We start from the raw sequence: 14438 nt of genomic DNA, 5'->3' as shown, positions 1-14438 counted from the left end.
CCCACATTACACAAGTTAGAAACATAACTTCTGTGCTTATGGTGTATTGCTGTGTTAAATGGACCTGGTGTAAATGCAGTACTTCAAGGTCATTATGGAAAGTGTTCCAGTGCAGGCTTGCTATTTCCTCTGGAATTATATTAGCTGTTGTGCTTGCTATGGTCAAAATTTCGACTGAGTCAACCATGATGGGAATTTTAACAATCTGCTCCAACTCCTTTTTAAATAGTATGATATGTTTGACCCCTCTACCCTTTTGTTGTGATGCATTAACAGTGTTGTGGTTATTACTACATCAGCCTCAGTGGTCGTAGTTTTACATACTGAGGTTCATTAAACCTCTCTGAAGTTTATAAATTGCCCTTGTCTTTGTATGCACCATGCCAACAAGGCTGTGAGGTGTCATTTACCACTGAGGTCAGAGGTCAGAGAGTTCAGCTTTCCGTAGGTCGGGGATTTGGTCAAGTTGCAGCCATGGCAGCACAGGTGGACTTGAAGCACATACAATTTGTACTACATTGATCCCATATTTGGACAATTGTTTTGTTAGCAGCAGATATGCTGTTAACCCCTAGCCCCTAGCAAGCGCCAAGCATGTGGTTCTTCTGGGAATTAAACCCAGGACTTTCTGCTCTTTGCTACCAAGGCAGGCGTGCTAACCGATACACTATTGAACCGACTGACAATATTGCTCAAAATGTCTCATCTAATATGTACATATTTTGTATATATATACGTATATGGTAAGTACTTTCACTTCTGTGACCTGAAGCAGTTTCCTTCTGCGCTGCTTGTGCATTTGCTTCGGTCAGTGAGATGGCCCTAAAGGCTGACTTCATGTCTTTTTCATTTGTGTGAGTGTGAGATAATGCAGTGGGTTGTCAGTAGGCAGTGTGGACAGGAAACTTCTGGGCAGTGAAGACATGGCCGTGGAGGTCAACACGGAGGTCATCCAGGTGTCAGCAAGTTCTAGAAAGTCTCAGTAGTAGTCGCATTTTTTTTAGAACTTTCCATAAGAACAATTTTCAATGTGAGAAACTTGAAAATATATTATTTGGATCAAGACAACATGAACCCAGGGGATATATACAATGAAATATATATATATATTAGGGACCGGGATTAGCTATTTACTGATATCCGATACGTTCATTTGGTCCAAAAGCTTAATTTCCGATTCCGTTATAAACCGATACAAGCAGCTTTTATTCCCCAAAACTATTTTCACGTGAAATTTCTTGGAATTAACACATTATACTTCTACTACTACTTTTATCGTGATGCTCCACTAAAGGCATTCGACAAATTAGCATTATCTGTACAGAATATCTTTTTAATGGGATCTCAGTATATCCAGCGAAACCCAGGCCTTGCGTTATTGAGTTTTCATTATTGTAGGAAAAACCGATAGTGACTATAACCGATATTAGATAATGCTATGCTAATATCGACCTGATAATGTCATTGGTCGGTCGATATTATCTCTCATTCGTGTATATATACAGAGGCTGTTTTGCCCTTGTGATATGCGGTGTGTTACTGTGACATTTAATGCCTTTAAGCCTCCTCCTTTTTTAAGCTTCTTTCAGTCACCCTTAATTTTGGGGTTTAACTGTTTTGCTTAATTAAGCCTTGATAGTTACATAAGTAACTTGGTAGTAGTTTGACAGGATTATGTTGTTGGCTCCGCAAGCAGGCACTTACCGGGTGCCTATTTTTACCATGCTTCCTGCCAAGACCAATCAGATACATGTCTGAGGGATCACTGCGATCGACAGTGAATCAGAATCAGTCAGTATCCTGCATATGAGAGTGAAAGTACCCAAGGTCAACAAAGTACTCCTGCTGTTGCAACGTGAGTACTTTCATCCACTGCCCACCCGGGCCACCTCTGTAGACGGTTCACGCCAGGAATGTCACAGAGCACCACGGTGTCCCCATGAGCTGAGGAAACGCTCTATTTATAGCAGGCGCTTCAGCATAGCTTCTTGAAATGGTATTTCAGATAAGGTTGTTTATGTGTTTTAATGATGTTTGCTCTTTGTTTCCCTTTAGGTTCGCTCTAGAATTTAGTTGTACGTAGAAGTTAATGAAACATTTTGATCCGTCAGGCACTGGAAATCGGACGGGTACACGTGTGCAGGTGATAAGCTGGCGTTTGTTCACATTGGATTTCAGTGGTGCTGGTGTATACCTTAAAGACATGGAGTGTTGAGTTGCTCAGACTGATGTCTGCCGGCCCTGGCAGTGGCTTCTAAGACAACAGCATCAGCCAAAGAGTCTGTCAGCCAGAGAACATACACCAGAACGGCTGATTGATGATTTGGACAACTGGGCTCTGAAACAGGATGGGACACAGTCAGAGGTGGGGGGGTGGGAGGTATGGTGTGGCGGTTAAGGGTGTTGTGGGCTGGTGAACCCTAAGGCTCCTATGCGTCACGGCATTAAAACAAGTCAGCGCCTGTTCCTGTCGAAGGACGAAAGCAGATCGATTTCCAAAGGCTATGGTATGACAGTTCTAATGGAAATCCTTTTTTTTAATCCGCCCAATCAGTTATGATTGACTCCATTAGATTGAGGCCTAGTAAACACTGTGGCTTTATAGTGGTAATAATGTAGATTTAGATTGATTTCTTTTTGCTTTTGGAACTTTATTTATGTTCCTCAGCACAACCAAGAATTAAACTGACCCTTCAGTATTTATTTTGCCAAAAAACATATACAGATTATCAACAACATATCTTCAAACCTCTCATTCCTACCCGTCATTGAATGCTCGCTGCAGCCTTCTCATAGACTCTTGCCCAGAAGTCTGGAGTGCCTTGTTGAATTTCACATCTTGCCTTAAAGATCACCTGCTGCCTCTTTCTCATCCCTGACATCCTCTTTTATTTGCGGTGTGAAGAGGAAGTAAGGATACTGGATCCCCTCAACAGGTGCTAGGGGTCAGCGTTGCGTGTTGGGTTCGATCATAATGCCTCGCTAACTCTCTTTGGGTACGACCACTCCTGCCACCTTCCCCCCCCTTTCACCTTTTCTTGGATTCGGCATGTGGTCTTTTCCAGATGGTTGTAATTACCTCTGTCTCAGTCCGTTTTTACGAGGACCCAAGACATTTCAAACCTCTGAATTCTTGTCTTTATTGTTTAGCATGTTCACGTCCAATCACATCACAAGTAGCTACATTCAAGGCCCAACTCATATGACAGCACCCTATAGAAAGTGTAGTCAAAAATCTTTAGACTTTCCACGATTTCATTTTGGAGTCAGCACATTTTTGCAGTCCCAAGATTCCAAGTACGACATGTGGATTGAATGAAAGCAGCTTTGCGGTTGAACGACGCATCCAAAGCAAATGTTTGAACCAATATCCTCTCTATATTTCTGTTTTGTTAGCTGACCCCATGAATTTTAAGTTTGTCCGAAGCCCTTTTGAAATGGGACCTGGATAAAAATAATAGTTGGTTGTCATCGAAAAGAGATCTAAGTGGGTTTTGCGACCTGTGTTTGTCTTGGACTCACAGCTGCACATTCTAGTCAGTCGAAAAAAAATGGCTTTGTCCCCCACTGTGGGTTAGAGGTCCTTGTAAAACTTGCAAAAGAATGTGTTGCTCCCGTTCTTCTGTGTAGTTTCTTATCGAAGAGTCACGCAGCAAAGATGGCCATGTATATATGCATATGCATGTACAATATGTATGTAACAAATGATAGATGTAGATTAGATTAGATTGAACCTCATTGATTCCACACTGGGGAAATTTGTTTTTTGCGAAAGAGAGCTGCAAAGTTTTATCTACAAACTTAACCTTCGATAAAGTTTAAGTTCACATAGATCGTTCACATATAAATGTATAGTCGGGGTTACAGTGTCCTTGTTACCATTAAAATCAAATGAATTACAGCTAGCTATATTAAAACGTTAAATATATGTATATATATTTATATATATATTTAACATTTTAATATATATAATATATAATGTTTAAAATTGCTAAATATATCTATGTATGTATAGTCAACATTTTTAATATAGGTAACACTATATACATGTTAATATATTATTTATAAATATACTGTATGTATTTGTTTAAATCATTCAGTATATACATTATATATTGAAATACTGATTAATTTTGTCTAACTCTATGATCACTACTACAGACTATGAAATTATATTTTTATTTGATTTTTTTTTTTAACTTTTTTTATTGGTCTTTAAGAAATCTATCCACTATTCCAGAAAATCCATTGCTTCAAAGTCATCATGTGATACATACTGTATGTCATTAGAACAGTTTTTAAACATTGCATTATTTTGCTTTCCTGCTTTTTCTTGTACATATAGAAAATGTAATACCTTTGTAGCAACAGGGCAATACTGCCACAAATACGTTGCTCTTGCATCATTCCACCTTGAATGGCAAGGCTCAGAAATAATATTATAATTATTATAAATATAATTTTTTACTGTCAAGAGTAAAATCGAAAAGTTCTTGCACTTTTGTTTTCTAGTCGGAATGTTTGAAAAAAACCTTATTTCCCCATTTCTGAAGTACCATGCCAACATCTAAATTAAAGAAGAAAAAGATAACCCAAAGAAAAAAAATATTTTTAAATGAACATATTTTCTTTTCCTTCTTTCTGTGACTGTCCTCTTTACAGTAACCCTTGTAAAACGTTGTGTTATTTGGTTTCCCGTATCTTTATAAGCAGAAAAGTGTCTAAATGACCAATCCTGCATTTAATTTTCCACATCATTGACTTTAAATGGAAAGCAGAAGGACATCACAGTTTGTTATCGTTCTTTCTAACCCTTACACCAACCAAACACATTCCTTGATGACTTTCCAAAAAACAACTTACACATTCCTTGATGACTTTCCAAAAAATAACTTTTTTTTCTTCCTCTCTCTCTCTCTCACTCTCTTACACTCTCACTCTCTCAATCAACTCCCTTCATAAAATCCCTTCTCCGATCCCAATTACTGGTAACCATGGCGGCTGGATAAAACTGGTCTAACGACACCAATGTTTTCTGAGAACACAAAGAGACTTTTATTCAGCTGCAGCCACACTCATTTGTGAACGTTTGATTATCATGGGAGCTGACACATGAAGGTTGACGTGCTGCGTTGCTGTGCGCCAGTTATGGTTATGTGCCTTGGCACACATGCTCCAACTTCGGTGGGAAAGGACTGGCATGTTGACAAAGTTATGACAGACTTGTCAAGGGCTGTAATGTGTGTCTGACAATGGGCAACTGTCAGTCACGTTGTGGGGGCAACGTGACTGATGGTCCGCCTGGCAGTCAGGGTTTCGTGTGAGAAAAGGAGTGTTGATGGTCACTTCTGGTCTGCAATGGAGCAGAAGTTGTTCAGTGCGATGTCGATGTTAGTAGAAGTCGAAGTGTCTCAATTGGTATTTTTATTGTAAACAATAATAACATATGGTCATTTGAGGGTTGCCCAACAGATAGATACAAACTACCAGTAGATCACAAATGGAGTAGATACATAGAGCTAAATAGATAGAACTTTATTGATCTCTTGGGAGTATCTCTTGCTAGATTATGAGGAGTTAAAATACTGGTAACCATATTTAATCATATTCTTCCATATACACCAGATACATGCGTTTAAACAAAGTACCTCAACATGCCATGTATATATACAGTAAGGTACATTAAGTTTTGATGAGTAAATCTATATGTTGGTTGTCTTTGAAGATTCTCAGTCATCCAGGTCATGGTCAAGGTTGAAGAGTTCTGTTAGGCAACTGGACGTGACATTTTCTCAAAGAAGACATTTCACCTCTCATCCAAGAGGTTTCTTCAGTTCTAACTGGTGGTGAGGTGTACAGCAAATATATACTCTAGGTGTGAAAGAATAAAGCTACTTCAGCTCCCCCCTGTTGGGTGGGGCCTTGGGGTCAACTGTGGAAGTGTAATCAGTTAAGAGTCTGATGGGTCGTTGCCATTGTCATCGGAATGGTTTCGGTCACATGTTTGTTGTGTGAGCGTCGGTTCCATATTGTAGCGGTTAGCACGCCTGCCTCAGAAGCAGAGAGGCCTGTGTTCCATTCCCAGAGGAACCACATGCTTGGCCCCTTGCTTGGGCCATCCTGTTAACAACATATCTGCTGCTAACACAAGAATTTCCCAAATGTGGAGTCAATATAGTTCTAATTATTATGTAATAATTTCAATGTAGGTAGATCATTTGGGCCTATGGCTCCCAAGCCAAGAATTTGTGGACACCCCTGATGTATTGGATAAACACTTGGTATTACTATTGTCACTAGGCTTTTAAGTCATCATTCACCACACATCAATCTTAGTTTATGGCTTAGTGCTAGGAGTTTGGGCTTGTTCCACTCCATGGGTTAAGTGCAGGGAACAATGTTTTTAGCGTGCTTACGTATGTATGTACAATGATAAATACAATCTTTGTCAACAATAACAAGTGGGGAATACTTGAATACCCTGAAATGTTTTTTTAAGGGAACTGTCTACTACATCTAATTGTGCTTGAATTACAGGACTGTGTATGTACCCAAAACACAATCCTTCAATACATATATGGAAAGTAGCTAAAACCACTAGCTCTAACTACCTCTAGATCTAACTACATGGTGGCAAAACTGGCTAACGCCCAGTTTACTGGTCTTTCAGTTTCGGAATTTGCATGTCCTAGCCAATGAATGAGCGTGAGTGTGATTGGTTGATTGTCTTTTCATGTGATCCTGCGATGTTCTGGAAAACTGTTTGTTTGTTTGTTTAATGAGTTAACCACATACCCCTTGTACTAGGATCCAAATCTTATCTCTCTCTCTCTTATCTCCTTCTGTGTCCTGCAGTGTTTCAGCAGCAGGCTGTCCACAGCCCTCTGGAGCAGAAGAAGAAGCAAGGTGGAGGAGGAGGGGGGCCGATCCCCTGTCAGAACTGTGGGAAACCCTGCAAAGGGGAGGCCCTACGAGTTCAGAACAAACACTTCCACATCAAGTGCTTCGTATGTAAAGGTATGTGCGTCAACCTTTTCATCCCAAACCTTACAGCTCTGTCTCAAACCGAAACTTCCTACTCCTAGGATAAATGACAGTGCCCAGGGGTCCTCAACCTCTGTTTAACAAAGAACCAAAGTCCTGGTCCGTGGGTCATTTGGTACCGTGCCGCAGTGTAGGAATTAAAAATTTAATTTAAAGAGAATCTGGTCGTTTTTAATTTACTTTCTTCATTTTAGGATAATGTGGATTTTTTTTGTCAAAATAATCTGACAGAATAATGTCTAAAATAGGGATGTCAAACATAAGGCCCGTGGGCCAAACCGGCCCTCTAGGGGGTTCAATCCGGCCCACTTGATGAATTTTGAAAGTGAAAAAAAATGCACAAACACCTCATGTCTATGATGTTTCATCAAAATATATTTCATGAAATATGAATATTTTCAAATATACTTGTACTTATTTATAGGAAAATAAAAGAGGGGGGCATGGACCTGTTGTTATTTATAGGTAAGTATGTTATAATTGTACTGGTCCGGCCCACTTGACATCCTATCAGACTGTATGTGACCCCTGAACCCAAATAAGTTTGACATCCCTGGGCTAAATTTTGAAATTTTGAAAATGTACTGGCCCTTCAACGATTGGCACAGTGCCGCTAGTGCGCAGTACCAACAAGTACCTGCCATCCGGTCCTTAGCGCAACAAAGGTTGGAGACCACTGACAGAGATGATCAATGAGATATCAATCACATTAACATATCTGGGTATATGTTGATGATACCCCGATAAGAAGTGACAGTCTGTCATAAAAAACTCCATGGTTCAAAATTGTGTCACAGAATATAAATATTAACATAGTAATACATCGACTTATTAGTTAGTCTAACTAGTTATTTTCTAGTGTGTTTAATCTGTGTGTGTGTTCTGGTGCGGGTGTGGGCGTTGACCTCAGTATAAATGTGACTGTATTCTATTAAAGTGTGTTTCTGTGCCCCTCCCAGCTCAGACTCCCAGCATGAGCCTTGTGTCAGACCAATGTTGTTGTCAACACACGCCCTGGTTGCTAGGCTACCAGCAGGGTCTTCATACAGTGGGGTCAGCTTCCTGAAGTTTATCACCTTTTTTTTTTCACCAGCAGACACTGTGTCTGTACATTCACAGCCCCTTCTTTATCTTCTATCTTTAAACCCAAAGCAGACACACGTCCACATTTTCCCAGCGATGCGGAAACAGTTGCGGATTATTTTATCGTATTGCCTCAGCCTCATCTGTAAAAATGTGCTATATAAAAATATAATTTTATCATGTACAAATACCACATATAAAATAGACCCGGTGTTAAATAGTAACCAGGTGCTGAGTTGTAAAAAATAATAATGTGTGACATTTGGAAGCACAGACGTGAGGTTGAGCCTGTAGTTTGGGCCAAATCGTGTCAAAGAGGAAAAATGACATTGTTGGCACCGGTTTTTACATTTAAAGGAATGTTTGCTTATACAGTCAATTCACACGTAGCTCACAGAGACCTAAAGTCATATTTAACAATGATAAAGATGTAGTCTAGTTATAATAATATTATACTCATAATTATATACAGTGGGGTTGAAGATACGAGTTGAATCCGTTCCACAACAGCCCTATTGTGTCCATCCGCTCGTATCTCGATTGAATCACTATTGTGTCGATCTGTATCTCGTTTGAATCTTCCCATTAAAAATAACTAAAAACCAATTATTCCATTCCACCCCCCAGAAATATACTTTTAAATAATGAAATTAAAATCCCTGATCTAAATATAGACTTAAACAAATATATTGATAATATATAATAATTAAGAAAACATGTTATATTATTGTTATAAAATTAGGTAAAATAACCAAGCGAGGGACAGTGAGTGAGTGTCAGGGACACTAAAGTTGGAGGAGGACTGGGAGTGAGGACTCAATTTAGATGATAGAAAGAGAGGGAGAGACAGTGAGAGAAAGGGTGCCGAGTGGAAAAATGGAGCTCGGTTGAGCACTCGTAACTCGATGTTTCCTCGTATCACGAGAAAAAACCTTGCAAAAGTTGTTCATTACAACTTACTTGGAACTTGGAAAACCCGTTGTTCGGGTAGCTCGTATCTAGAAGCCCCCCTGTACTAATATTAGCTAAGGCTGGGCGATTAATCAAAATTGGATTTCGTGATTAGGATATTCGAGCAGCCCTAGTATTAGCGCTGCACTAGTATGAAACATTTTCTTTTGCCTAGCTGTCTTTACCAAAGCTAGGCCAAGCTAAACCTGCTAACATTGTTATCCTTCTTCTTTGGGCTTTACGAGCATGTATGAATTTTGAGTTACAATACTGCCACCTATTGGGTCTTTTTTAACACTGGTAAACATGTCATCAAGTGGATGTGAAATTACCTGCAACATAAAGAAAAATTCTAGAAGAGAGAAGGGTTATATACTTTGCTAATGTCAACAGAAGCAAATACTTTTTGAGACCCTCTCAAAATAAATATTCTAATAATTCTATGGTTTATTTTGTACTTGAGCTTTAAAAAAAAGTTGATTTATACAACCTGTTTTCACAATCACGTGATATTCAGTGCTAGCGGTTGTGTTTTTAATATTAACAAATAATAGGAAGAAAAGGAAGTTGTTAATTAGGGCAGGTTTATTCTCTCATGAACAATTTTATTCTTTAACTTTAGAACCAAGAACCAAGCCAAATATCACATGCCCCAGGGATGTACACACATTTCTCTGTTGTTATTTTGCAATTACTTAAGGTTCTGTCCACACAGACCGAGAACATGTTCTCCTAACAGGAAAAATGAGTCGTGTCAGTTTCAGAATTGCTTAATTAGGAAAAGCGGCCCGGGCTGATTAAAGGCCCGACAAACCGGAGGTGTATTAATTCCAAGTAGACGTAACAGCTTTTCATTAAACAAAAACATGATACTTAATACTTACTTTTTAAAGACAAGAAAGTAACAATAACTTCTCTTGACATTAAATCCTTTCACCTTTATATGTCTTAAAATTGGTTCAAAATACAGATCCAAAACAAACAAACCCATGCACTGTAGTGTTAGGTCAGCTCTGACCTGTCACACACTTTCTCAGCCCTTACCCATGTCGTTTCTTCCTCCCCTGAATCTTCTGCTCCGTTCGCTCAAGTTACATCCGTCCTGGGCTTTAGCCAGTGAGCTAGCTGACACCAGGTCTGAATCAAGGAGCAATGAAATGTGTACTTAACACCGGGAAGAGCTGAGGGCTGGATTAACACTAGCTTCTGTTCACCTTTTTAGCACTGGCAGTGTGTCAGTGTAGCCCTGAGAGGGTACGCTCGTAAATCGTAAACATAGCTTTTCTGCTTTTACCTTGGGGTGTCAATAAGGAGTGGACAAATACATCTAGCTTAAATGGGTAGGTTGCAGTTTTAACTTATAGAAGTGGACAGGGTAGTGGTCAGATTATCATGCAATATCAACAAATTTCTTGCCTCAAATTTGATGCTCATAATTATTTGCATAGTTAGCATGCTAACTGCAAAGTTCATATTAACTGTTCATTGTTTAAGTCTGTCTTTCTGGCACTCATTATTATTAGCATGATTAGCATGCTCACCGCAAAGTTCCTATAAAGAGTTCATTGTTTAAGGTTGTGTCCTAGGGGCAATGGTGGCTTAGTGATTAAGGGACTGTCCTTGGGTCCAGAAGGCATTAGGTTCAAGTCCACCAGCTAATTAGCTCAACTTAAGGACACTACATTTTATAATATGATATCATAATAGTCAGAAGGATTAAATCTTGTGCTATTTACCTGACAAATTATAAATTCACTGATAAATATATTAAGTCTTCATTACACCCAGTTATTGCTAACATTATTGTTTTGTTTCAAATTATGTATACCCAGTTTTAACTTTACTCGTTGTGTCACTCATTTAGATCTAAATTTTGCCCCTGGGCTGTTTTTTACCAAAACAAAACTCCGACTTCATCCTAGGGCCGTGCACAACATGATGAGCTCTAATTGCTGTTTTCGTGGTGGCTGCCATCAGTACCAGTTGCTGCGGTGGAGGAAATGCGTGCGTTTCATCTAGGTAACAACTGTGTCTGCCCCTGTTGTATATCCTGTTGTGTCTACGCCCTGTGCGCTTTTAACTTGACACCATTAGTCTAGCAGAGCAGCAGACGAAATTACGACAGCTTGGCAAAACATCTGAGGGCAGACTTTTGTCCTGAATCTGTTTTGAATGTCATGAAGTAGCAGCTCTTCATCCGACCAGCCTTTAATACAGCAGGGAATAGTTGAATGTAGAAATGTGCTGCCACGCCCTAACGTCTGCAACCCTGCGCGGAGACTGAGTTCAGAGTTGACGTAGCGTAGTGGTGAATGTCCAGAGAGTTTACACAGCACATTTGCAAGGAATGTCAGTTTGCACACACTCCCTAACACATAAAAAGATTGATTTGTGCAGTAGGTGTTGTCAACAGTGACCGAAACAGCTTCAAACAAACACGAGGGTTACTGTTAATATCATTCATGAATTATAATGACTAGCCGACGTGTCAATGTTTTCGTCTATATAGCGCAGGGGTGTCAAACATAGGGCCCATGGACCAAAACCAGCCCGCTAGGGTGTTCAATCCGGTCTGCTTGATGAATTTTAAAAAGTGAAAAAATGTACAAACACTTCATTTTGTGATGTTTTGTCCAATTATGTTTCATTAAATATGATTTTTTTTTGTATTTGTGGGAAAACTAGACGGGAATGAACATGGACTTATTGTTATTTAAGGTAATTATGTTATGATTGTACTGGTCCAGCCCACTTCACAGCTAAATAGGCTGTATGTGGCCCCTGAAACAAAATTAGTTTGACACCCCTGATATATCTGTGTATATATATATATATATATATATATATATACTTTATATATATATATGTATATATATATATATACTTGAATGATACTTGGACCTTAGCTTTAAGTCTGTCTGAATTTTCAAATCTCATCCTCCAGTCCATACAATTGAAACAGCGCCCTCATTTTTAACGTCAGTGAATTAACCTCCTTATTGTCCCTGAATGCGTACCTCATACATTTAGTGACAGGCTTCACTGAAGCAAAGTCTTAAAACCTTTTGTCAAATTGACGGCCAATTGTCAGGTTTTGGAAACTCTCGACGTCGCTGTAGCTTTAATTCCGCATTGAAGTTCCTGACATGATGCAGGTCCTGAATCACTCATTTCCATACCTTTTATTTGGTTAGTGTGCGGTAAAGTAAAAGACAAGCTCAGACTTGCCCTCTACTTCAGCCTAGCCTTGAAAACCATAGTCAGGATAAAGGGCTGTAATTTGTCATTCGCCATCGATGTATTGGTAACTCTTGTTTTAAAGTCTTGCTAGGAAGACTTCATAGGTAGACCGCGGACAGTTGGCTAGTCCACGACACAGTTAGTTCACTCCTGTTTTCTGATGAAAACAAAAGATTAATTTTGTATCCCAAGTCAGCGAGCAAGTGTGTCACATTGGGTTAGAGCTGTAACAGACAAAAACCTCCGCATGTGCAAATCTTTAGATGATGTCACATGACCTCACGAGAAGGCTGCAAACAATTGCCACATAATAGCCTGGTCATTCATTTTAACAATTGTCTCTGCTTTTTCGCATCTCCTCGCAAGCTCTCATGTGGTTTATGAACACAGAGCGACAAACTGTAAACAGTTCCTAAATCGTCCCCGTCCTCTGCCTGTCAATCATTTCAATGACAGCGAGCTGAAGGGACAGCCATCCCTCACAAACACGTCATGGTTCTGACAAAGTCTTCAGGAATTCCTAAGATCCAAAGAACATTGTTATTGGCCGGGAGGGAACTAGAACCTAATGTGACGCTAATATTTTCAGCAGTGTGTTGTGTGAGTTACAGCTTTGCCCGTAAATCTCCGACTCCTCCCGTTCCTTTGAGCGTCTGACGGTTTTACGTGCCGCATTGTTTTTCTCCGTCCTCCCCATACCGCCTGTGTGTCTTCCAGGAAGTCCGTCAATAAACCGATGCCTGCGGCGGCAGTCGCCACGTGTCGAGGTCCTGCTCGGAGGTGTTAGAATAGCACATGGTTGTGATGTTCCCGTCTGGGCGTTGGTTATTGGATTGTCTCCTTCTTAGAAGAAGGCCGGGCAGAACAGAGTCAGGTGGGGAGGAGTGTGTGGCTGTGTTTGCCAACGGGGAACTGCTGACCTCATGCACACATTCTTACATGCTTGGATTGAGTTAAAAGACAGATGTGACATACAGAAGTTCAGCGATGAAGTGCTGAGAGTTTGGAAGAGTTTGGAACGTTGATAGTTTGTGGAGAGCTTCTATTAGGCTTTGTATACCGCAGATATATATATATATATATATATATATATATATATATATATATATATATATATATTTGTATACCGCAGATATCTAATATTTTTACTAATGTTTACGCTGTGTTTATTCTATGTTTAAATTGAGACTACAAACAGCTGCAATTATTTTTTGACCTCTTCTTAATGGTTGTATGTTAAACATGTCCGCAACTTGTCATCTGGCATGCTGGTGTAACTTTTAACAGAAACCTGGCAGTGTTCCTTGTAAATTGGTAATGGTTGAAACAACATGGGAATGTGTTAGCTAGAGCAGGGGTCCATAATCCTCAGTTTGGGGACTGTAGCCGGTCGGTAGGTCATTTGGTACCAGGCTGCAGTAGGACACAAAAAATGTACTTCAGTTTTACTAACTTACTAAAAGTCTAAAAGATAATGGCTGACTGATCCTTGGTATAAAAATGGTTAGGGAACGCTGATTTCATGTCCAGTTGCCAGAACTCTTCAACCTTGATCATGACCTGTATGACTGAGAATCTTCATAGACGTATATAATATTTATTTTAAACAAAAAGTAAACTCAAATATGAGGTTTGGCTCGATCCAATATCGGTATCAGCCTGATATTGGTCAAGATATCAGGGTCGAACATTGAGAAAAAACCATAGCCCATCCGATCCGATACCTAAGCCCAAATGCTCAACTTAACTTTGCGTGACATGCTGTAAACACGGACACTATCGCCTCAGCAAGGGCGGCTCGTGTTATGCTGAAGGAGAAAAGAAGGTATCAGATACATATCAGTATCTGCAGATCTGACTTCAAGTTGTAGTATCAGTATTGGATATGAAAAAGTTGTATCATGCCATCCCTAATAAACTCCATAATGCATGCCTCAGGTGCAAAATTAGATTGAAAAACAGCAGTCGGTATTTTCTAGACCAGTGGTTCTCCAACTGTTTCTACTCTGTACCACCTGAGAAAACAGTGATCTCTCTGAGTACCATCATAATGACCAACATTAGAATACAGCAGCATAGGCCTTCACTGTTAGCTTCCACCACAGGAGAGATGTTTAGAA

General features: G+C 39.7%; 1 protein-coding gene across 15 annotated transcripts in view; it reads left to right on the top strand.

Moving 5' to 3' along the window:
• Positions 1-14438, top strand: part of ablim2 (actin binding LIM protein family, member 2) — an 87196-nt gene that overhangs the window by 26076 nt on the left and 46682 nt on the right. For all 15 annotated transcript variants that reach the window (XM_025062554.1, XM_025062735.1, XM_008323906.3 and 12 more), the window contains exon 2: positions 6856-7017. In XM_025062554.1, the coding sequence (XP_024918322.1) occupies positions 6856-7017 (162 nt within the window). The remainder of the gene's footprint in view (positions 1-6855; positions 7018-14438) is intronic.

Source organism: Cynoglossus semilaevis, chromosome 1, assembly GCF_000523025.1.
Source record: "Cynoglossus semilaevis isolate Cse_v1.0 chromosome 1, Cse_v1.0, whole genome shotgun sequence".
NCBI classification, from domain to species: domain Eukaryota; kingdom Metazoa; phylum Chordata; class Actinopteri; order Pleuronectiformes; family Cynoglossidae; genus Cynoglossus; species Cynoglossus semilaevis.
The sequence above is the reverse complement of the archived record's forward strand: the minus strand, read 5'-3'. Positions and strand labels throughout refer to the sequence as shown.